General features: G+C 41.3%; 1 protein-coding gene across 5 annotated transcripts in view; it reads left to right on the forward strand.

The window, feature by feature from the left end:
• Window positions 1-25,108, forward strand: part of myt1la (myelin transcription factor 1-like, a) — a 73,436-nt gene that overhangs the window by 16,023 nt on the left and 32,305 nt on the right. For all 5 annotated transcript variants that reach the window (XM_074684921.1, XM_074684923.1, XM_074684920.1 and 2 more), the window contains exons 2-6: window positions 7,559-7,648; window positions 7,825-7,879; window positions 9,022-9,055; window positions 14,866-14,928; window positions 24,450-24,937. In XM_074684921.1, coding sequence (XP_074541022.1) covers window positions 7,619-7,648; window positions 7,825-7,879; window positions 9,022-9,055; window positions 14,866-14,928; window positions 24,450-24,937 — 670 coding nt within the window. In that variant the 5' untranslated portion in view covers window positions 7,559-7,618. The remainder of the gene's footprint in view (window positions 1-7,558; window positions 7,649-7,824; window positions 7,880-9,021; window positions 9,056-14,865; window positions 14,929-24,449; window positions 24,938-25,108) is intronic.

Consider the following 25,108-nt stretch of genomic DNA (forward strand, 5'->3'; position numbering starts at 1 on the left):
GGCGACCCTTGCATGATGTTACAGCAGTGCACAAATAGAGTAGAGCTTCTTTGGTAACGTGAAGCCAAGCTTTATCACTTCGATCTCTACACTATCATCTTGGAAATTCTCCTGCTGACTGACGAACAAGATTGACGTGTGGTATGTCACGTGACATCGACATAAGGTCCAATCGCCCTGGCATGATGTAAAGAGTTGAGAGGGGAATGGTTCAAGATAAAGGCTCATGATGTCGATAGATCGAACCATTTCTAATGGATTTCCTCCAGGAACTGGTTATCAATACCCTTCCTTAATAGCTGGTGAGACTTGTGAATTTGAACCCAAGCAGCAAAGCAAGCAGCCAATCAGCATCCAGGTCCCAGGAGAGTCTTCAAATGTTGGAGCTTCTTGTCCAGAATAACACAAAGTCTCTGAGCTTAAAGCAGTGCTGCAGCTCTCTTGATCTCTGTCTCTCTGTCTGTCTGTCTGTGTCTCTGTCTCTCTGCTCTCTCGTGATGTTTGGTTTGTGCACTGCAGCGTCACATCACACACCAGGTGTTTCTGTTTGTTGGGTTTGATAAAAGTGCTCTGCTGTAATAAAACACTGAGCTGCTGTCGGGGCTCTGCTGCAAACACACACACACACACACACACACACACACACACACACACACACACACACACACACCTGTCTTCTGTTTCTGTGTGTGTGTGTGTGTGTGTGCGCGCTCTGTTTGGACTCAAACATTTGGCTCTGCCTGCTCATGTTTGTATGAGTGTTTCAGCCTCTTCAGGCCTGAAAGTAGAACATGTTTCAGAGTTCAGACGTGCAGCAGCGACTCATTTTATCACCTCGGTGTGATGCACGACTCTGTGGGACGACTTTTGAAACACCTAACGCTCCAGAAGCAGTAAATCCACGAGATCCTGTCAGTTCTGCTATGTTTTTGAAAACTTTTCCACATTATTTCACTGAGTTTTGAAGTTTTTAATGGATAATTAGACGTCCCTGCCACTGCAAATAACCAGCAGCAGCTTAACGAGCTGCTCCAGCCATTAACAGGAAGCAAGATCCCAAAATCTCTGCACCATGAAGTCATTTGCATTTTAATTCATCCAGGAAATCTCCGCTGCTCTGTCCAAAAGCACACGCCCCGCAGAGTTAGCATCAAGTTTCCAAGATGCAAAGGAGCACTGGAATATATTTCTGTCTCATATATCCAGGTTTTTATACAGTAATGTCTGCACAGTGACCAAAGTACCACAAACCTTTGCGCCAACAATTATCAGACTTGCTTACAGTCTGAGCAGCTGATCAGAAAAAGATTTTTATTCATGCAAGTTCATATTCAAATCCTTTCAGACCTGCCTGGGCCACAAAAAAAATGTTACGGCTTCATATTTAGTTTAGTGTGCTCAGCAAGCAGCTAAGACTGGGTGGCTTCGTGGATTTCAAGATAAGCTACAAAAACTGTACATAATATGGTGTACAATGTTATTTTCTAAGCGCCACAATTAGCTGTGAACAATGTCTTGACCAGAATCTGGTTTATATTTCTATCTATAGGTCTGTGTTGCTCTGCAGTTCTCCTCCTAAACACATGGGAGCAGTGTGGTCGGTATGATGTTATGATTCTGCACCTTCTTCTCTTAACAGTGACTCTAAGTGTATTCATGGCAAAGTACGCTGATGTTTATCAAAAAGGAAGGTTAGAGAGGAGACAAGCAGAGTAAAAAAATCGGACAATGTCGGAGATTTAGAAAATAATGTAAATACAGGAAACATGATCCTGCCAAGCGCAACATTGTCAACAAGTTTTCAGAGCCCTCCAGCACCTCTTTTGCAAACAAGCAACAGATTTAGTAACTTTTTCTGGAGTTTGGAGACTCTGGTGTCACAGCACATATCGATCTTATGGCTATATTATGCTTTCTGCACAAACGTGATGCACAGAAATATGATGTGCAAAATCAGTGCGAGAGAACGCATGTAGCTCTTTTAATCTTAAACACTTTATCTTCTCTTCCAAGTTTGGCTGCAATTTCCCACCAGGAATTGTTAATCACACAGTTATCATGGTGATCTTTGTGTGATGAGTCATTTAAAAGCCAGTAATTTTCATGCTTCGGACACTATGAGCTGTGCTTCATCTGCACATCTCCATGTGAAAGTTCGAAATTTGTGGGGGTGCGGGACACAGAGGTTATCTGCATGAAAAGGATCATGCAAGGGGGCGAAACTGCTTAAATGATGTCATTCGTCCACAAGCCCCGCAGACCTCATGGAAGGGTCAAGCATAAACCAAGCTTTACTCTTGTCAACAAGCAGCACTAAGGCGGACAAGTCCAAACTCACCAAGTGTCTTTTTTGGGTCGCTCTTGCTAGACCCTTGTTCTGACAAAAGAGAAGGGTTGATATTTAGGCATTAAATAATAAGAAATGGCAGAAGAGGGTTTGTTTGTCATAGTATTAGTTAATTATTGTAGTAAATGACACAAATTTTTATAAAATACCTATTTAGAAAAATAACTTTTTTTGGGGGTGTACAGAATCTGTTACAGTACCAGTCGGCTGTGCAACAGCAGCTCTTGATTACAACAAAGACATTTCTTTTTCTGACTGCATGGCCTTTATCTGTTAAATGTAATTTTCAGACCCATAGCCTTATTGTCAACACCATTTCAACCACCCGCCTCAGCCCAAGCTAAAGTTATATTAAACTACAGGTAACCTAGCGACCGCACGCTGATATTTAGCTACTGACTGAGTGGAGGAACTCGTTTGTGGAGAAGCTCTCAGAGACAGACTCTCTTTGTTCCTGCAGAATAACATGGATTCCTCACTAGATTTTATATACATGTTTAATACTCAAACGATGCCAATGAGAAAAGCTGCTAGGTGCTGTGCTGGTGTTAGCATACAGGGGGCGTTGCAGCCTGCAGATATCTGTACAACAGAGGAAATATCACACAGAGTACACAGTGTACATTTCTATACCTCCATGGCAAAGTGGGTGAACCCTCTGTGCTGTTCGGCTCAGTCTACATGCCTTTATGTGTGTGTGTGTGTGTGTGTGTGTGTGTGTGTGTGTGTGTGTGTGTGTGTGTGTGTCTGTGTGTGTGTGTGTGTGTGTGTTTGTGTGTGTGTGTGTGTCTGAGTATAGAGCTCTGCATCATATTGTACCAGACAGGCAGAGTGTCGGGCTGAATACTAAACAGCAGGAAGCTCCTCTTCACACAGCGCCAAGCCAGCCATATAGGACACTGTGAGACACACACACACACACACACACACACACACACACACACACACACACACACACACACACACACACAGACACACACAGACACACACGCACACACAAACACATACAAAGTGAATGCAGTCTATTTTTTTACCTCTGTGTACAACATGTACAATTTTGACCATGTTTTTGCCTTATTGACGCTATTACAGGAAATATATATATCAAAAATTATGTATTTAGAAAAACCTGAAACCAAGTTTAAGTCATTTCCCAAATAAGAATGTTTTTATTCATATTCTTAAACTTTCTGAAAACTGTTCCAGCAATTTATAGGCTTTAAGAAAAATCTTAAATGTTTGGAACCAAAAAATTACCCAATCATTACACAAAAGATCCTTAACTGAGAAATTGAGTCTCCAACGGACCAGAAATGTCTCCACATCCCAACAGCCTCATTTTTCCTGACTGTCCTCGTGATGAGAATCTGAAAACCAACAATAGTCCTCGCAAAGATAGAAACACAAGAATGCACGCAGACACGCACACATACATACACACTTGCAGAGGCAGAACAAGGACACAGCCTATGGAAACACTCACGAAGACACACATGTTCAAACACTGCAGCACACACACTGCAGCACACACGTACACACACACACACACACACACACACACACACACACACACACACACACACACACACACACACACACACACACACAGGCCCATTAATGCAGCCCACTCAGTCGTATAGTTTCCAGGGAGGCGGAGGTTTTTTTTTTTCGTCGGCTGAGCTCTTCAGGGCGGAGCGAGCTAGCAAGCGAGGGAGGACTGTATTTGATGTAGGGTGCGTTGGAGCACGCTCAGTGGAGTGGCGGCCTCAGATGCACCCGGCCTCGGTATGCGGTGGCACCATAATGGGAGTAGGCTGAGAGTTCAGGCGAGGCTGTCCAGAATTTACATTTATATTAACGCCGCAAACCCCCCACCTCCCACCACTACCACCACCACCACCACCCCTCAGGAGCAGCTCTGCAGCTGAGGAGAGACAGAGAAAGAGGAGAAACGGAGGGCTGCTGTTCGCATCCTCATCATCACACTGTTGTTCCTCTCTGTTCCTCTTTCTGTTTACATTGACAGACCCCCCACAGCTCTTTGTTATAATGTCTGCAGCACAAAGTGAAAATTCCAATACTCTATATTTTAAAAACAAACTAAAAGCCATGCAAAGCTCTTTTGTTTTCAGGTTTTCTCAACTAAAAAACATAGATAATAAATTTTGTCACCTAGTCACCAAGGTTACCTGCAGACACCAGAGTTTCACTTCCTGTTAATTGAGCTCTACAAATAAACTTGCCTTGCCTTGCCTATTTTTTATTTATTTATTTATTTTTTTACAGATGCTCCATTTAACCAGTGTGTCCTATTAAACTGTTGCTTTAGAAATACTAGTCTGGAGCCAGTGTTGCCAACTGAGCCACTCTGTCATTTTACTTTGCAACATTTCAGACCCCTTTACAGACTATTTCCAAAAAGTTCATTTCTGGGGTTTGGAGACTCTGACGTGAAAGGGCGTATGTATCCTACTGTTCTTAACGAGCAGCGGGTGCTGCTGTGGCCCAACCAATCCAAACTACTCACAGGTAGACAAGCCCTACTCACTTGCGGCAGTCCCTCCCAAGACAGAAGAGACTTGACAGAAGAAAGTTTATTTATAGTTATAAACATATCTACGGTAATTACATCCTTTCTTTCTCTTCTATGATGTTATAGCTCTCTCCTAAAGCCTCCATGACAATTACATGTAAATGGTCGTATGCAAATCGGTTGGACAACATTATTTAGCGACTTCTAGAACAGCCAATAGCTGCTCTCCTTACTGAGGAGTTGCCAACACAGTCTGGAGCTGTTGGCTCCGCATTTCCAGGGATGGAGAAACCGATTTACAAGGTTTTACACGTCCTATCTAAAAGTGTGCAGATTAAATACATTTTATGACTAAATACGCTATCCTTTTTCAACCCTACAGTAGAGGTCTTCAGAAGAGAGTCTGAAGCCCCTAGGGGTCTGTGAAAGTACTGCAAGGGGTCTGTGACATCTTTGGTTAATTAAACAATTTTTTGTGTTTTCAAATGTTTGTTCTCAAATATTTTGTTTGCATCCATGTGAATGTCTTTGAACACAAATCACACTTTAACACTTTTTTTTTGTCTTACTTTGTTTTTACTACAATTTATTTATTTTCTTGTTCATTTGATTAAATTTTACGTATTTTTATTTCTACTCCTTTTCTCTTTTATATTACCTCCACCAAGCAAGTTATGTTTTTGGGAGAGTTTGTCTGTTTGTTTGTTTGTCTGTGAACAACATAACTCAAAAAGTGGATCTTGATTAAAATTTTCTGGAAATGTTCAAAATGGTGTAAGGAAGAAGTGATTACATTTTGGAGTTGATCTGGATCACCGTCTGGATCCAGGATTTTTTTTAAAGGATTGTTCATCAATGTGAAATAGGGCCGTTTTCACCATATGCCTATATAACTCCATGACAAATAGTCGGATTGGTTTGCAAAAGAATATAAGACAAAGTCGCCATAATTTCTGACAGATGTTGCATTCTGAATTTATTTTTACATACTTTTAACTTTTTTTGTAAAAATGACTCAGGGAGATATGCATAGAATTTCAAATGTACCTGAACTGCCCTGTGTAAATTGCATTAAACATATATTCTAGTCTATTCTGCCTTTAATTGGAGAGTTGAAGACAGTGCAGAGAGCAGAGAACAGGGTGAGAGTGGGGAGTGACATGAGGGAAAGGCGCTATAGGCTGGATTTAACCGAGAACGCCCACTCAAGGGCTTGCCACATGGGGCTCGTAACTGAGGCTTCCAGGCCTTCACAAATCAGGATTTAAACATACAATATTTCTGTTGTTATAACTGCTGCTCTATCATATGTGCATATGAGTATAAACTCACCATGCAACATAACTGGGGCACAGCAAGGATCCATTTTTTTCAGTTTCATCTGATGATAGATTCTTCCTTAACTGTTCTTATTATCCTTTTTGCAGACAACAGATCACCTCTGAGTGTTTTGTAGTTAAATGTAAGATTTTCTAGTTGAAAGTTTGTTTGTGGAGGATTAGTGATGCAGTTTCATGAATGTGACTTGTACAGTGTACTTGTGGTTAGAGCTTCGCTCTGAGAGCCTCATCATTACAGGTGTTTCTTCCTCCTGACTCTGTCCCTAAAACCTCTTGCATGTGAAAGTCTGTCACCAGGGCTTAGCGTGAGAAAGCTGGAGCTCTTCTCTTTCGCTCTCTCTGTGAGTTCAACAAGGTGCAGGACTGAACTAGATGGACTCTCCTCTCTGTTTCTGCACTTCGTGTATTCTCAGAAACAGAGGGACTGCAGGGATTGATTCAGCGTTGATAAGTTTGTGGTGGTCTAGTCATTTGCTCCTGAAGTAGACCACACAACCCTGAGCCTATACTGTCGTTTCATCCTCCTGGTTGTGATCAAAACATCCGATCTGTCACGTTCACCCAGAACTGACCCAGACTCTGAAACTCTGCTGATCTGAAATGCTAAATGTTTAATAATCTTCACACAAAGAGCATTTCTGAGCTTTCTGAGCCATGTCGTTCCATCCACCACGGTGATTCAAACTGCTTTACATAATGCATTAAAACATTACTGCAGAAATATAACATTAAAGATTTAAATGCTAATTAAAAAGTGCAAAAACAAAAGTTAAAATAATTAAAACATGAAATAAATATAAGCGCAGTGCTGAGGTGAAAATAATGAGTGTTTTTGATGAAGGCTGCAGAGAACATAAAAGTTTCAGAGCTGTAGATCTTTTTAAAGTTTGCTCCAGGTTTGTGTTTACTCATTCTTTTTCTACCGAAAGGATAAAAATTCATGAAATTAAAGCTCTGTGTCATTGCTCTGTGACAATGACTCATCTCTGGAGCAAACATGATTCACACAGCAGTGAGATAAATGCCGTAAAGGACTTAAAATTGCACGGCTCGGTCTTGTCAAGGGTCGTCTGTCCGAGGTTAGGGAAATGTTTTCATCCCAGAAACCTCTGATCGACTCCACGAAGTGAATGTCATGAATTTGCAGATTCCAAATGAGTCCTTTGAGTGTTTTAATATCCTCAGAAATCAAACTGAGGGCGTCAGAGGAAGTTAGAGCTGCAGGGCTTCAGGTCACGCTAACAGAAATAAAGGAAAACATCATGAGAGGGCTTTGATTTATGCAGCAGGAAGCAGACTTTCCAAACACTCAGGTATTTATGTGCTTTGTTTCCACAGATCATGACTCTTGAAGACGGCCTTTGAAACTCTGCCAGCTTTAAAAGACTCTTGAGCTCCATGACCAGCGCTGCACCGACCTCTGACCAGGTAGGAACACAGTCACAGCTGACGTCTTATGTAAGTCTGATCAGAATACCCTGTGCTGTTTACTGAAAGGTGATGTGAGAGTTTAGGATGTGACCTTTGTTTCCTGTTTCTGCTCACACGTTGTTGAGTTTTCTTTCTGCTGCTTTCAGTTTAAGAGTATCTGTTTTTCTCTGCAGATGGAGGTAAATGCCCTTAAAAAGCGCCATCGCACAAGATCCAAAGGAGTCAGAGGTACGAGTCTGCCTGTGTCTGTCTTTCAAAGCCTGGTTTTACAATTCTAAATCAATGCATAATAAAACATTTCAAAGAAGCTAAATGTCAACACCCTCTTAATTAAAGTCAAAGACGGAGTATCATGCTTCTTTCAGTCTTTATTCTGTCCCTCTGGTGCCCTTGAAGTAAATTTATATGATTTATAGCTCAGAAAAAATCCTGTTCTCCTCTCACTGGTGTTTTAGAAAAGTCTTATTCCAGCTTTTGTCTAAAATACTTCATTTAAACTGCTGTCTCTTTAAGACTACCCCCTCCACAAACCCCCTTCTCTCTGATTGGCCAGCCCTGTGGAAGGAACTTTGGGCAGATCTTGATGTTTGAGGTCCCTTTAAAATGTAATGAAGCACTTAGGATGAGATCTGTATGTGATGACCTCATCATTTCAGCAAGTCTCACGAAGATCTCATCCAGGTCTCGTCCAGCCAGTTGTCGATGTATCAAAGATGCTTTCGTTTATTTTGATGTACCTCATCAAATCACTCATAAAAGTTTTACTAGTTGTTTAAATTTCAGCCCAGTTTCAAAAGAAGCTGTATGAAATGTAAATAAGAACTGAATTTGATGATTTTCTTATCACCTGAATCCTGCAGCTAACAGAAAAAAAGAGCAAAGACATTATACTAAATGTTGAAACTGAAAGAAAGGTTTTTGGTTCAGGAGAAATATCAGCTTAACAAACTAACCTGGTTGATGGTGGGGTATCTTGAGGAGACTCCAGCGAGGCTGAGTCTGTCAGAGGGAGAGTTGGGACGCATGAAACATGCCGCTAATATCAGATTAATTTAAAAGGATTAACTGATCACATAAATCTGATTTTATTAACATTTCACACAGCTTTTAGGAGCTGTGGTTGTTTCAGTAGTTTATTTCTATCAGCATTAACATTTTAAAGCTCATAAAAGTTATTTCAAATGAAATATACTTGGAGATTAAAGCAGCTGGAGTAATGCAGACTGAAGCTTCAGCGCGAGAAATAGAGATATCTGTTTGTGCTAGGACATCCTTTTCTGTGCAACTGACAGTAATGTGAAGAGCTGATGTGTGAATGGTTGTTTGGTTGATGTATTAACATGAATCTCTGTGTTTGTTTCTGTCTGAAGCTGCTGTGGAGGCAGTAACACAGGAGTTATTCAGGTAGGTCCACCTCTGTTTACATCTGTTTGTCCTACACTAGTGTTAAAGCATGCTCCTTGAATTAATTCAGATAAAAAACAGTTTGAATCAGGTTTTAAAGCGGTAAAATGTGATAAGGTACACTTCATTGTATCACGTCAGAGTCTCAGGAGAACATGAATCCATTTACATCATGAAGGCAGAATGTCTCTATAGCTTTGTTTCCGCCAAGCAGTCTGGTTTAGATCAGTACGGTTTCGTACAGGAAGGCTTGGTTAAGCCTGGTCCTGTTTGCATTTCAACAGCATGTTAACTGGATGCTGATAGCTGCATCAGCTACATAATAGCGTGACGGCATAGCAGCCCAACACAGTGTACCAGCTAATAAATCCAACAAAGAAGAAGAACCCGACTCAGTAAACAAAAAGCAACTGTGTAAGACATCCAGCAATTCAACCTCTGGGTAATTTGGCATGTGGCTATTTCTGACAAAGTGCAATCAAGTTTTGTTTCAGAGAAGGCTGTGTGCCGCGAGGAGAAATGCAGCCGCTGTGGCATGACAAGCGACGATTCTTTTGAGCAATCAATGTTCTGTGGTGTTGTAGCTCCACCTTCTGGGATTGGATCGGTTTAGACTGGCCCCCCAAAAAGTGGGACGGCTCAACTCAGTTGTACTGGGATTAGTCTGCAGAAACCCCATAAAATGCATGTCGTGCTGAGACTAACTGAACTGAACCGCTTGGTGAGAACTACAACAAATCAAAATATGTTGCTTTGCATGCTGGTAAAAGTCTTGAACAAAGAAAAGCAGTGTCAGAAAGAAGATTTATGAAGTCAAGATTTACAAGTTCCTACTGGGAACTTTCAACTCGAATGGTTGGAATTTCCTACTGGGAAGTCAATGGGTCCACACCCCCTCCTAAGTTTACAATCAAAGATGGCTGCCCCAGGTGTAAACAGTAAAAATCTCTTTATTTTAGCATTTTTGACTCATGTTTGTGGCACTAAATCAGCCATATAAACAGTATTGTTTGATGTTAATATATAGAAATCTTGCTCTAGTGTTATTTACATTCTGGTGGTATGTGCAAACCACAACGCAGGGCATGCTAACAATGGCTAACAACAGCTAATGGCCTGGTAGATGTATTAGCAACTAGAGCGCTTTTAAATCAGGGATCACGTCATTCCCATTACCCTCTTCCCAGTTCAGATGTAAATGGAACTCACCATATATAACAGTGGGTGATGGTGCTCATGGGAAATAGAGTCTTTGTCCTAAAAAACACCACCAATTCTAGCCACAGTGGTCACTGCAATCCACTTTAAAGCTGCATGAGGAGTCAAACAGTGCTGACACGATGCACGTGTTGTTTGATGCAGTCACTCAGGAATCCGAGTCAAACTTCTCAAGAACATGAAACGGCGTCCTTGGCATGACGTTAAATGATGATGTTCCTCACGGGGCTGCAGCTCAGCAGGGTTTTAATAACAGGTAGAGGACACGTTCACACTCCGAATGCTGCACAGCGGCCTCAGAGCCTGCTGCAGGTCTTCCTTTAAAGCTTAGTAAAGAATGATCCTGCTCATGATCCGGACGCAGAAGAGCGTCTTTATGGAGGTGACTTTACTTCACCTGTGAGCAGTTTACAGTGAGGTTAAACAGCTGGAGCACAGACCTCATGTTTGGGACCATGAAACTCTCTGCCAGAGCAGATTCATCTTGGGAGATTGTGTGTTTATGAGGCTCAGTTATAGATCTGTTCATGTGTGACCCAGCTGCTTCACGACTACATCAGATTCAACCAATAATTCATCATTTCACAGAACGACTGCTGCAGGAGCTCCAGCAGCTGCTGACAGCTAATGCTGAATATGACTTCTACCTGTGTGTGTGTGTGTGTATGAGAGAGAGAGAGAGAGAGAGAGAGTGTGAGTGCACAGGGAGAACTTTCTGCTTCACTTAATCCCATTTAGTAAAACTGACAAATATTGGTGTGCGCAGCAGATTAGGGTTGATCCCAGTCTGATCTGGGTCACTGCGTTACTGTAAACAACGTGTCTCGTCTGCGCAGAGCGCGGCCCGAGCAGAGGAGCAGAAACTTGCCGTGATTCACCCTGAATCTAAATCTGACGGGTGCTGCTGAGGGCCGAGCAGACGGGGCCGGACGTGGACAGAGAGACTCTGAAGACGCAGAGATGAGTCAGGCGCTGAAATATTCCTCTTTAATTGAACGTCCCTGACTAATGGGACTAATCTGCAGGGATAAACATACACAAATGAATTTGTCATTGTGGCGGCAGATTTCAGGAGAAAGACGTGTGGCTGTGATATTAAAAGTCTTCCATGACTTAATGCTGATTACAGAATAAATGCCTCACATCTGTCGGCTCAGAGGGAATCAGAGACACACGTTCTGCTGCATCACGCCCCTTAATATCCAACTCTCTGCTCCACGATCGGCTCATGAAACACGTTTGATATTCATGTTCCTCTGAGGATGAAGCTCTGACTGACCCTTCCTCTGGCGCCAAGATTTTGGTTAAGATGTCATTCAAATACAAGAAATGCCACATTATGAGTTCGGCAGAGCTGCTGATGAATGCTGGATTCTGATTGGCTAATAACAGCCCCCTACAGTCTGTATCTCTGAATACACTGAGACATGTTCTCACAAAGTGCATTTGAAACACATTAGCTCATGTTAAATACTGTGTTTGTTAAAAGAAGTTAAATAGGAAAAAATAAACTGTTTTGTGACAGGCTTAGCAAAAAGCCAATAAACTTAAGTTTACCTTCATCAAGGCCAATTAATCACCTGAGCCCGTACTGCATACTGCTGGTCATGTGAATAAAAGAGAAAGGGAGAAGTGTCAGTCTAATTTGAATACTTTTTCAGTTGTCTTAACAACTTATATGCGTGTCTTAAAATTATGTCTTTATATCTGGATGAATGTTTTCTGATGATTTTCAAAACAGAAGAGAGCATAGCTGATAGCTTAAATGCTAATCACTACAATGAAAAATTGCTTATGCTAAATGCGTTAGTACAAACTATAAAACAAACCGTAGTAGCCACTAAAGGTATGGTCTGGATTTTCTTAAAAAAATGGAATGTCAACTTTTACAGGAATAATCCTGCTCAATCGTCTCCTATGAGCGTCTATCCATGCGTGTCAGTATCTGTGTCTGCTTCGACCCTCTCCTCTGTATGTCAATGTTTTGGTTGTTTTGGCCATTTTGGGGCATTTTTGGGCAAGAAGTAAGCATGGTTACCTCAGCCAATCACAGAGCACCCGGTGCGCAAGTGACTTTGCCTATCAATGAATTTATTATATATATCAGCCGATATATCGGATATTGGCCGATATATTGGATATCAGCTTTTTTTTGCCCCCAGTATCAGTATCGGCATTGGCCCCAAAAATCCCATATTGGTCAGATTTAGTGCTCAAGTGTTCCCTGAACGGATGAGTCTTCAGACATCTCTTAAAGTAGAAAGGGACTCTGTGGATTGTATAGAGTTAGGTAATTCATTTCACCATTTGGGAACAACAGAGGAGAAGAGTCTGGCTAGAGATTTGGAGCCGCGCTGGGCTGGGAGCACCAGGCATCTTTCACAAGCAGAGCGTAGTGGGCGAGAAGGAGTGTAGACCTGGATGAGGGGCCCCAGGTAGGGAGGAGCTGTTCTTGTTAGTGTTTTGTCAATGTCAGGCTGTAGATGTGCTGCTGCCACTGATACAAAGAGGAGGAGCCCAGTTTGAATGTTGTGTCAAGCCTCTGGTTGAAAAGCTCCCTTAGTTCAGCCTAGTGTTCTCATATGTCGGACTTTGAGCCTGTTGTGTTGTCAGTTTATCAGGTCGTCTCCTACTTCTTTTTTTGGTACAGTTATATTTACAGACTCTCTCTGCTCATTTTAAGAGGAGTTTACAATAACAAAGAGATGAAGTGTAGTTACATCCGTACAACTTTAACCTTGGTGTCTTCCTCCGTTGTATCAGGATAAGATCATAATCTTTGATTTTGTTTGTGAGATTCTGATACTGTGACAGCACTGAGTAACAAACTGAAATTAAAAACTGCTTCAATACACAAACATGAAAATCTAAGCAGACTTTCAGAGCGTGTACTTTAAAGGATGGATCCCAGAGCTCAGATAATCGGTCAGTGGGACAGCACTCAATACTTCACATAACTGTGAATGTGTCTCAAAGTCTGTGTCTGTGGGATTTGGAGTACTTGGGTACCATCAGCCAAACTTATCAAATACTTCAAAATCAGAGTTACAGAGTCTTCTCCGTGTCGGAGGGGATTCTGGATCAGTGCAAAACAAGCTGAACATGTCCATTTTCCCCTTTTTTCTTTCGTTGTCTGGATGTTTGGAAACAGCTCTTTATCCGAGACAGGGTCAGAGACTTCCTGAAAGGGATGTTGGGTTGCTCTGGAAACGAGTCAAAGTCTGAGTGGAAGAAGGAAAAGTTAGTCTGAGGAAAGACGACTCTATCTGCTTACAATGAGTCAGGGTTAAGCAGAGGTTGGGCCAAGATATGCTTCGCAAACGTTATGACAAGGATCCGCTATGTTGTGGTTATGCTATGCTGAGGTTACGCCAAGGTTATGCTGAGGCATTTTGGGTATTTATCATGATTGGAGTGCGTTTGACATTGTAATGGGAATGGGAGAACACACACTCACACACACTCACACACAGCTGTGTTTGGATCAATAAGTCCACACTATCAGTCTTTGCTTGCACAGATTGATGAGCGGCTTCACCTTAAACCAACTGCCTCCTTTTTCTTTCCCTCTTTCTCTTTTCCCCTCTTTTCCACCTTTTCCTCCTCTTCCTTCTTTCCCCCTTTTTAATCTCAAGTCTCCCTCCATCACATCTTGCTCAAGCTTCTCTTCATTCTTTTGTTTCTCCTCCTTTATTTTTACTGCTCTCCTCTTCCTCCTCTTCCTCCTCTTTCTGTCTTTTCTTTCTGCTCCTTTTTAACCCCTTTTCTTCCTCGTAATCTCCTCCTCCTCTGCCTCGTCTCCCTCCTCCTCCTCATTTTTGTCTCCCTCCACATTTATCCTTCCTCCTCCTCCTCCTCCTCCTCCTCCTCCGCTCGTGATGTGAAGTCTTCATCATCGTCTTCATCCTCGTCTTCATCGTGCCGCTCTGGTTTTAGCCTGCAGTTAGCGCGGTGTACAGATCAGGTGATGTTGGGTGGAGGGTGGGCGGAGCTCTGCAGTGCGGGGTCAGAGGTCGTGGGTGTGTAGTCCCTGAAGCCTGGCGGCGTGCGTTGGCTGGCGGTCTGCGTGTCTTTAGGGCAGAGAAGCCTGTGAGCTGCAGAGGAGTGACTCAGAGCTCCTGAGAAATCTGCTGCCGACTGCAACCACGAAGGAGAGAAAAACATGAGAGAGGAGCAGACAGAAACACTTAGACCTGCTGCTGAGGGAGGAGCACGCTCAGTGAATGAGTCGGCGTGCTAGAAAATTAATGCCACATGAAAATAATACCCAAAAATCATTATCTTGGTTACTGATTTTTACATTTTAACTTCCTACTGATGATGATCCAAACCCTGAGCTGCAGAGGGAACGAGGAGTCAAAGCTCATTTCGTACATTTTGGCTCTCACACTAACGGGATACTAAGATCACTGACTGTTAAACATGGAAGACACGCCTCCTCTTCCTTAAAAAAGTGAAGCCAAAATACAAAAACATTCTCAAAGCAAAGAGTTTTTATACCAGAGAAAAATCATTCTTCCAAGAAACAAAAAGACAGATTCAGATGAAACGTATGTGTTTGTTTTGACCGTGTCTGTGTGTTTCCTTCTCAGCTGTCCCACTCCAGGCTGTGATGGCAGCGGTCACGTCAGCGGGAAGTACGCCAGACACCGCAGGTACCGACTGCTCCAAATATTTCATCTTCTGAGAATAAAAGATTTAGAGCATTTTCTTGGTGCTGTAGGAGAAATATTGTCTGTAGATGGAAGAGGAGAAGATTTCATGATGACATCTTTTATCTGAGAATGCTGCTGAATGTGTTTTTATGTACAATGAGGAATTAAGATGAGTCATTCATGAAAGAAGAAAGTTAACAGTTTTTTTAAAATGATCTTAAATCCTGTTTTAAGTCACAGGTAATCAGCAAACTCAGAGTTTGAGTTGCACCAGTAAGACGATTTTCAGGGTTGAAGTCTGAGCGTTCAGTTTCTGTGCAGCTCTTTAGAGTAGAGTAAGTAGAGTGAGAAAATCTGCTAACTATAAAAACTTTGCTCATTTTGCTCAGATTATTTCTACAAAATGAGAAAGACTAGTGGTTAAAAAGGAGAGGCTTTTCATGGAGTGAAGCTGTGGGAATACCTTAGTGTTTAAGGCCTCGCCCCTCCAGCAATGATGAACTGGTAATGAACCAATAAGGAGATCCTCATGTGGTGATTTAATCATTTTCAGGAATTTTTACAACATATAAATATTCTTCTTTTTTATGAATTAATATGTTGTAACTTAGCTCTTATTCACTTAATATTATGTTATATTAGATTGTATGGTTCAGCCTGTGGTACATGTTCTCCTCTGTCCCCAAATCCTTCCAACACCCTTGTAAGAGTTCCAGAACTCTGATATTCCAGAGATCTCCCAACACTCCAGAATTCATGATACAATTCAGAAAAAGAAACTAAACTTTATTAAGAACATTTACTATTTAAAATTTCTAGAATTTTGATCAAATTCCAGAATTTTGATCAAATTCCAGAATAATCATCAAATTCCAGAATAATCATCAAATTCCAGAATAATCATCAAATTCCAGAATCACAGTAACATGTAAGAATTCTGACATTTACAAAATCTCTCAATAATCTAGAATTCTTATTACAGATCAGAAAAAATGAGAAACTTAACATTATGAATCCAGATCAATGGAAAAACTATTTTTTTTTAACTTTTTATTTGCTTTATGTAACTTTATCAAAAAAATGCACAACAAAACATATACATACAAACAAATATATGGAGGGTCTACTCAATGGTTATATATCTATATATCTCTATACATGTCAACATATATACATATGTACATACTTTTCAACTTTTTTAAATTTATTATGAAGGATCACTATCTGCCTTTTTACTCTTGTAATTTTTTTCATTTCTTCTAGCATCAATAATGGATCTGTGCTTAAGTCCGCAAGTAATACGTTAGTTTTTTTTTATGGAATACAGTTCTTCTACTATTGCCAACCACTGTGTTGGGCTTGGATGATCCTTTTTTTTTAACCAGTTCCTGGTGACAGCCTTCTTACATGCAAGAATCATGGTTCTAAAAAGGTAAATATCCTCTTTATGAATCAAATCCTCAGGGATCATGACTAGATATACAATCTAGGGGTCCCTGCGATCTTATACTGAAAAACTTTTTGAATTCTTCTTGAATTCCAGTAACATTCCAGGAATCTCTTAACAGTCTAGAATTCTTGTTTCATTCCATAATTTTAAAAAAGGTTACCAAATATTTTTATGAATATAAAATACTGAAAATTGAAAATACTCAGAGCATTGTGCAGATTCTGTTGTGAGAGGGCAGTATGGCTGTGCAGGTCACAAATCAAGTTATCTCTTAACGATCCAGCTCAAGTCTTGCTCTTAAACCACCTGGACCAGGGCCGGTTTGCAGATTTTAGCCCTGTGCTCAGTGAATTCTGCTCTCAGTCACCAGAAAAAACAATCACTGAGCGCGAAGCTGCAAAGTGCTCGGGTCACACCGACCGATGGCTGTCCTGCAGCCTAAGGGGCCGAAGTGCTGGATGGCTTCTGCGTCAGGTCTCTGGCACCTTTAGAAACAGTGAATTAGTAACAAACACAGGGGGCCGCTGCAAAAAGTGACGCTTCTGTGACTCACTTCAGCTCGAGAGTAAAAACCCTCTGCAGGCAGACTCAGATCAGAAACTACAACGGGAGCTATTAGCCTGAAAAGTGTATTCAAAATATGTATGAGTCTTGTGTTTTTTCTGCAGAAAGCAAAAATTAAAATCATTTTTAGTCTGAGTATGTATCATTGCTCCATGTATGTAGAAATAGACCATAGAGTTTCATGCACAGACCATGTTATCTAAATGTGTGGGGGAAGAATTTTAAGCTCTTTTTATTTTCACAGCATATTTATTTCAAACAAAACATCCATTATGAAATCAAAGCACTCGGTATGTTTTCAGGTCATTTTCAAGCATCTGTGCTGTCTTTTACTCAGCGTAGAGGCTCCTGTGTGTGTGTGTGTGTGTGTGTGTGTGTGTGTGTGTGTGTGTGTGTGTGTGTGTGTGTGTGTGTGTGTGTGTGTGTGTGTGTGTGTGTGTGTGTGTGTGTGTGTGTGTGGGTGGGTGGCTGGCATAAAGAGGTTGCATGGCTCAGGACAGTGGTGGTTTGGCGCCTGAGGTAACTGAGAGATAATGAGAAGGGCAGGATGGCGAATCGCTGGCAGAGCAGACTGATGGTGCTGTGAAGGGCACAAAGAAGCTCAGGAAATTCCAGCATTTTACACACACACACACGCACACTCACACACATACACAGGCACAGAGCTAAACAAAAAATAACAACAGAAATCCAAAAATACTACGTCTCAAAATACTGAGACGATCATCTTTACAGGATAAGACTTTAAAAGCAGCATGAGACCTTTCAGAGATGTGAGATGTTTTAGATAAATCATCAGTGTCTTGAGACTTTTCCTCTTTTTCCAAGGTGTGAGTATTTCAAATGAAGTTAACTTCCCTGAACTTTCCCCTGACCATCACGTCAGCTCTGACCTTTGAGCAAACGAAAGATGCTCACACTCTTTATGAGCCGTGTGTTGTGTTTTTATTTAACCTCCTCTGATGGAATATAAACTGCTCCTCAACACAGTCGTCGTTAATAAGGAGTCAAGAGACAGGAGTGTGTTAAATAAATGGAGTAAAGTTGTTTTCTAATTAGCAATCAGGCTAATGAGCATGCATCAGAGAGTGTTTTCACCTCTTTAATAACTCAATGAAATGATTTATGGGGATAAGAACGCCCCATGACGGCTGAAAACATTCAGCTTAACACAAAGATATCAGAGAAGTCATTACTCAACGCAGTGATGGAGTCATTACTCCACCCAGCCATCAGGGGGCGGCATTAGGTAGTGATCCAATCGTAAAATTCTTTATTTTTACATGCTAACGGTAAGATAGATGTGACACAACAATGTTTTCTATATGTATGAACTCTGCTGCAAGACTTTCAAAATGTATGTGTTTAAAAATATGTTCTTCATAATACGATAATTCTTAATTTGTCCAACAATGAAGAGATTCACAGAATAAGAGCAGTAAAGTGTACGATGGAAACATGATAATAGGAAAATATAGAATAAAACAAAACACATGTAATCTGAAAATGATACATACAGAACTATGATTTACATGAAAAATATGTTACTAATAAGTGGGTTAAGAGGTACAGCACACATTAAGGGTTGAGATCAAGTGAAGCTATTATTGCACCAAGAAATACAAACAGTTACTGTTCATGAACACAAAGGGTTAAACAAAGTAATGAGTGATTATTGCTTACATCCTCATAGTCAGTCAGGTTATTGCAAATGTCGTTATGTTTGATAGACTCCTGCCGTTTTATATAAGATAAGAATGAGATTTGAAGATGAAAGTTGTAAATATCTGAAGTTGAAATATCAAATGGTATATCATAAATATTGCAGAGCCCAGCCCCAAGTTGACGCCAGAAGAACTGCAATGATTTTCCACTGCAGGTTGCTGTTTGATAAGTACAAAACAAAATCTCTGAACTCCAAATCATCAAAAACATCTTTTAATGCCTTTGTCCAACCCATCGGATATTTTTCAATCTTGAACATAACAGTCAAGGAATGGAATAAAGAGAGGTCATCATTTTTTAACCAATACAGTTGTTTGTGTTATCTTGAAAATCCACTAACTGTTTGAGCTATGAAAGTAGTTTGCTGGACTGAATCCAAACAGTGCTTTCAAGCCTGTATGAGCTGACAGTCTGAGTCCCATCATTAGAGTCAGACTCCCAGTCTACCTGAGAGTAGAGAGAGGTGTAAAGAGCTTCAGAGGTGTGTTTTTTATCCTTTGAACCTTTCTCCAAACCTCCTGATTTAAGACCTCCACATCCTCACATCCTTCCCTTGTCTGTTCCCTCCTGCTGGAATCCACAACTTCCTGAAGCAGACGTAGTTCCTGCTTTCACTGTACTCAGTGAGCTGGGGGAGGTGGAGTGTGTGTGTGTGTGTGTGTGTGTGTGTGTGTGTGTGTGTGTGTGTGTGTGTGTGTGTGCGTGTGTGTTTTGGTTCAGAGTCCCTGCTCCCCTCTCTGCTTCTTTCTTCCTCTCCTACCTTTCTTTGTCTCTTTCTCCCTGGCTTGTTCCTTCTCTCTCCCTCTCTCTCTGGAGGATGTCACCATGGCGACAGCACTGTGTGGCTGCTGCTGCAGTACGAGGACCAGGAGGGATGCAGCCTGTCTCCCATGGCAACCACTAGTATAGGATGTGAACATTGTGTCGCCCACATTACTCCCCCCTCCTGTACCTCCCCACCCATGTCTCCTTTAAGTCCCCTTCCTGAGCTCACAGAGCGAGGTGTGAGCGTCACTTTGAGGAGGTTTCTGAATCACTCTGAATCACAGACACCAAACCTGATACTAATAAAACCACAGTTAGTAACTTTAACCATCAGCAGAGTCTGTCTTTATACAAACTAATGTTTCGGTCTCACTTCAGAGGCTACTTTTAACAAAAGGAGTCCAGAGACAGGGCCTAGATCAGCAAAAAGACCAAAGTAAGTTCAGGTTTACACAACAGAAACGGAACAGTGACTGACCTCAGGTTAAGCTGAATACAAGCACACCTCAGGGCCAAAGAAACTGGACAACTGGACAACTGGCCTCTGACTTTCTAGAACTACCATGTCATTCCAGAATTCTCATAACAAATCGCAGTTAAGTAACTTTCTAAACTTGCAACACGCAATGTTCAAGAATTCCTATAACATTCGAGATTCTTTATAACATTCCAGAATTTTAAAATACTTGTAACAATCCAGAAGTCATGTTACATTCTGGAATTCATGTTACAATTTTGAACTCTAAAAACATTCTGGAATTTTGATAACTTTCAAAAAGTTTTGTAATATTCTAAAATTCTTGTAACATAATGGAATTTTCATAACATTCTAGAATCCTTGTAACATTCCAGAATTCTTGTTCAATTTTAAGATTCTTGTAACCATCCAGAAGTCATGTAACATTCTGGAATACATGGAACAATCAAAATTTTGTAAAATTCAAGAGTTCTTGTGTCATTCCAGAACTTTTACAATGTTCTAAGATCCCCAAAACATTCCATTTCTTTATTTTTTAAATTTTCATTCTAGAGTTCTATTTTGTAAGCATTCTAGAATTACCGTAACCTTCTTGAACCCTTGTTTCATTTCAGAATCCTCATCACATTCTTGAATTTTAGTAGCATTCCAGAATTCTTGTAACAATCCAGAAGTCTCATAGCATTCTGGAATTTGTGCAGTCAAGGATTTTCCTGACTTTCAAGAATTCTTGAAACCTTCCTGAACCCTCATCACAATCTAGAATTCTCAAAATGTTTCAAAATTTCACAACAATCCAGCATTCCAGTAACGATCCAGACTTCTCTTAATGTTTAATAATTCTCGTTATTTCCAGAATCCTCATTAAATCCAGAATACTCTTAACATTGCAGATTTTCAGCCAACAACTATCAAACATAAGCTGAGCATAGCCATTCACCTGAATATCCACGTTCATCACCAATAAAACAGACAAAACAATGCCAACGCTGTAACACCCTATGGATTCATCTAGATTTAGTCCTGTTCTCTGTGTGGAAGTCTGTAAAGATGATTGATGCTGTGCTTTACGTTGGATTCACTCACCTGGTTTCCATGGAAAGAACAACAACGGTCTTCTCATTTAGGTGGAAAACTGACTTCAGGGTCCTCACAGAGACATCATGAACTACAGGTGATCACTTTGAGACCCTTGTTGTCTCCAGGTTTCCTCAGAGAGAGGAAGTGGAGTTCTGAACTCTATGTGTCCTGGGAGACACAAAAACTGTCTGTACAAACTTTAGAGTCATTACTGGGACTAAAATGGATCTCAGGTGTTTGATTTGAGCTAAGTGTTGACTACAGGTGTCCTTAGAGAGGTTTCAGTCCACATCACAGACACAACAAAAGGAACACAAGCATCTGAGTCCAGATAATTGAACTGCAGTCCCATCCTCACAGAGACTGGTCTCACATGGAGATAACATAGAGCGCTCTTTATTCTCCAGTCCAGAGTCTGCACACAGAGAGGAAACAAAGAGCTCTGGACTCCAGGAGAAGAGCTCATGGATCAGCTGCGTTGATGGACTTCATGATAAACACAACAACATGTAACATGTGTTTAAATCTCAAAGCAACCATCCTCTGAGTGATCACGTGGTCCATATCACCAGCTGAGTTTTATTTTGTCTTTAATCAGAGTGCATCCTCCCAGACTGCAGCAGATCAGTTCAGAGCTGAAATATGAAGTGAGCCCCTCCTCTCTCTCTCCATGCACATAATTACCATGCATAGTCTCTCGCCCTTGTCTGCAGCATTCCCTGGTTTCTGATCTGCTTTAATTACCACCAGAATTTTAATTGGCGGGAGACAGCAAGGTGGCCGAGGTCACACACACACACACACATACACACACACATACACACACACACACACACACACACACACACACACACACACACACACACACACACAGACACACACACACACACACACACACACACACACACACACACACACACACACACACACACACACACACACACACAGCCTTCATCCTGACAGCCTGTAAAGTAGAGACTGAGGGCTCATTTGAGGAGAGGGACTGTGTTATCTGATGGGAATGTGTATCACGGTGATGTACGGTGAACTAAACCGATTTAATCTCTCTTCTCTGTCTCAGACTGAATCAGAGGTTTATCCGCTATTTTGACTATTGTTGTGCAGATTTTCAAACCCCTACATATTAATACGTTATAATAATCCCTGACACCTTCAAAAATAGCCCCAGACCTCACCAGGGGAGGATTTCTTAACTTGCCCTTCACCATCAAGGACTTCCCAGAGATCTGCCCCCAGACAGGCCTTCAAATGGCTGGCCAATCAGAGCGAGGGGGGTTTGTGGAGCAGGGAGCCTTAAAGAGACAGCAGCTTAAAATTAAGTGTTTTAGGCAAAGGCTGAAGTAAGTGTTTTCTAAAGCTGTATATCATGTAAAGACATGTTGAGGCACCAGAGGAACATAACACAGACAAAAAAAGCACAATACCCCCTTTAAATGTGGTCTCAAATGGGGATGTAGAAAATAATCTCAATGGTAGACAGCACTTTGCCTTTGATATTGAATATTCCACACCCTCAGTGATGGAGCTGCAATATAATGGCTGTGTAGAGCTTTAAAAATAAGAAAAAAAATACTTTAACATTAATTCTTAAAGAAATAGGGAGCCTGAGAAGAGTTTATTAGAGGGAAATAAGGCTTTAACACAAAACCAGGGAGAGAAAAATAGAGATTTTTATGAGCTGTGAATCATGTGAAGGTAATACAAGGGCATCAGGTGGACAAAATGAAGACTAAAAGAAGTACTCCTAAAGCCCTATGCATACCAGATGCATATTTTTTTTTCGAACCTTCTGTTTTTCAATGCAAGCTTTCACACCAATAATGTTTTTTTGCTGAGTGAAATTGTGGCTTTTTTTTGGATGGAGGTCGATTCTTCCAAAGTTTCACTTGCAATGAAAACACATCCAACCAATTAAAACGCACATTGTTCAACATTGATTGTGTTTGTTTCCCAGCACTCAGGTTTATACGACTAAAGACTTAAAAACTACCAAGACAATGATTACAAAGAGATAGTTTGGAGGAGAATAGCTGCAGAGATTGAATATCACACCTCCAAGTTTTTCAAAATTTCATGCCTTATTCATGTCGGCATTGTTGTGCAAAAGCCTTTAAAGCAAAAGAGAATCCTGACAGATTGAGCCCAGTATGAGACAAGCACTTAAGTTTTTACCACAGTGTCAACAAGCAAAGGGCTGAGACGGACTACTTTTTACAAACAGGTGTAATATGACACTAGATTAGGTTGTTGCTGTTGTTATAAGGTTTTGACCAATCATAATCAAGTATTTCCACAGATAGGTGTCATTTGCTTTACATTGAAAAATAGTAGAAATTTGTTTGGTTGAAAAAAGTATCATGGTTTTAGTTTATAGTATTTTACCAGTTAAGTTGTGGTCGTCCTGTGGTTGAAGGATTTCTCTGAATGTTTAGTGAAGAGATAAAGAGAAATATTCTGAGGTGTTAGTTGGAGTTGTTGCAGATTTTGTCAAACAGTCTTTGTCTCTTGTGACGTTCCACTGCCCTCAGAAGTTTTCACTCAAAGCAGTTCATGATTCAGACAGAAAACTGTCCCTTTGCCACTTTAAGACAGAGAAATCAGAATGATAATGTGAAATGTTGGAGATGGTTTGATGTCAGCAGGTTTGTCTGACAAACACTTCCCGCTTAGAATCCGTAAAACAGCGTCACCTCCTCCAACTCGCCCTCCAAACACAAAATAAGCTCTTTCATATGGAAATGCACTAATTGATTTCCTAAAATCCACATTAAAGCCCTGTATAATTGTGCTTGCTGTTTTGGAGCAATTAAAGCTGAATTTTCCCAACAGTTAATGACTATAATGGGATTTGCGTAATTGAGGCCCCGGTTGAATAAGCTTTGGTTTTTTTGGAGGCTGATCCTTCGTCTTCTTCTTTTTCTTCTTCGTCTTCTCTGTGAGGGCGAGTGGAAATCCAGCGCTGTGTGTGAGCGCACCAAGGGAGGACCAGCAGTTTGACCTTTGCCTTTTACACACACAGTTACTCCCTCTGATGGATCCTCTGATACCGACAGAAGAGAACAACTCAAGACTTTTGCTTTTTTGTTTTAGTTTTTTTTTATGCTTTTAGTGCCACTTTGCATTTATGTAGTAGGCGTTACTGCAATTATACGTAACCATGCACCATCTGTTTTACTGAAGGATACCTCTAGGGGGAGCACTAGAAAAAACAAAGTTTGATTATTTTGTGAACATTTCTGTCACATTAAGCTTTCTTCCACAGCATCAGATGTGTTGCAGCTCCATTGGCTCAGTTTTAGGTTGTGTGACCAGAGCATTAGTAGCTGTTAGCGTCTGTTAGCATCTGTTGGCAGTGGAGCGATGAGGTTGGAGATGCCGAGGATCAACCAGGAGGAGAAACATGTCTTCTGATCGTGTGTGCTCTTTGTCTCACCTCAGCGTCTACGGCTGCCCGCTGGCCAAGAAGAGGAAGGCTCTGGAAAAACAGCCACTGGAGCCAGCTGCCAAGAGGAGGCCCTTCCTCACCTCCTGCCCCGGGGACGAGGAAGAAGAGGAAGAGGAGGGGGATGCGGGTGCTTACACCAGCTACCAAAACCAAGCCATGGAGGTCAGGCGGGAGGGGAAGGAGCAGGGGGAGGTAGTGGAGGAGGATGAAGAGGAGGAGGAAGGGGAAAGAGCGGAGGAGGATGAAGATGGAGACGGGGAGGATGAGTTCTCTGAGGACAACGAGGAGCAGGGAGAGGAAGAGGAGGAGGATGAGGAGATAGAGGTAGGGAGAGCAGACAGGGTGATGGAAGGAGAGGAGGAGGAGGAGGGGATGGAAGAGGAGGAGGAAGATGTAGAGGATGGTGATGATGAGGAGGAGCAGGAGGACGAGGGGGAGGAGGAGGAGGAGGAAGAAGAGGAAGAGCAGAATCGCCAGCACGGTGAGTTTAAAGTTCTTTTTTTTTTTGTTACTAAATGATGCCTTTGTATTATCGTGTGTGTGTGCTTAAAATCAACAAACACATCCTGTTTGTCCTTCAAAATAAAAGCACGCCCAAAGAAATATTAACATATCTTTTTAAACATTTATAAATTCATGTTAAAACTTCGCA

The sequence above is a fragment of the Halichoeres trimaculatus genome, unplaced genomic scaffold (assembly GCF_033239565.1).
Source record: "Halichoeres trimaculatus isolate MK-OKI-2021-1 unplaced genomic scaffold, fHalTri1.1 fHalTri1_scaffold_13, whole genome shotgun sequence".
In the NCBI taxonomy this organism is placed as follows: Eukaryota; Metazoa; Chordata; class Actinopteri; order Labriformes; family Labridae; genus Halichoeres; species Halichoeres trimaculatus.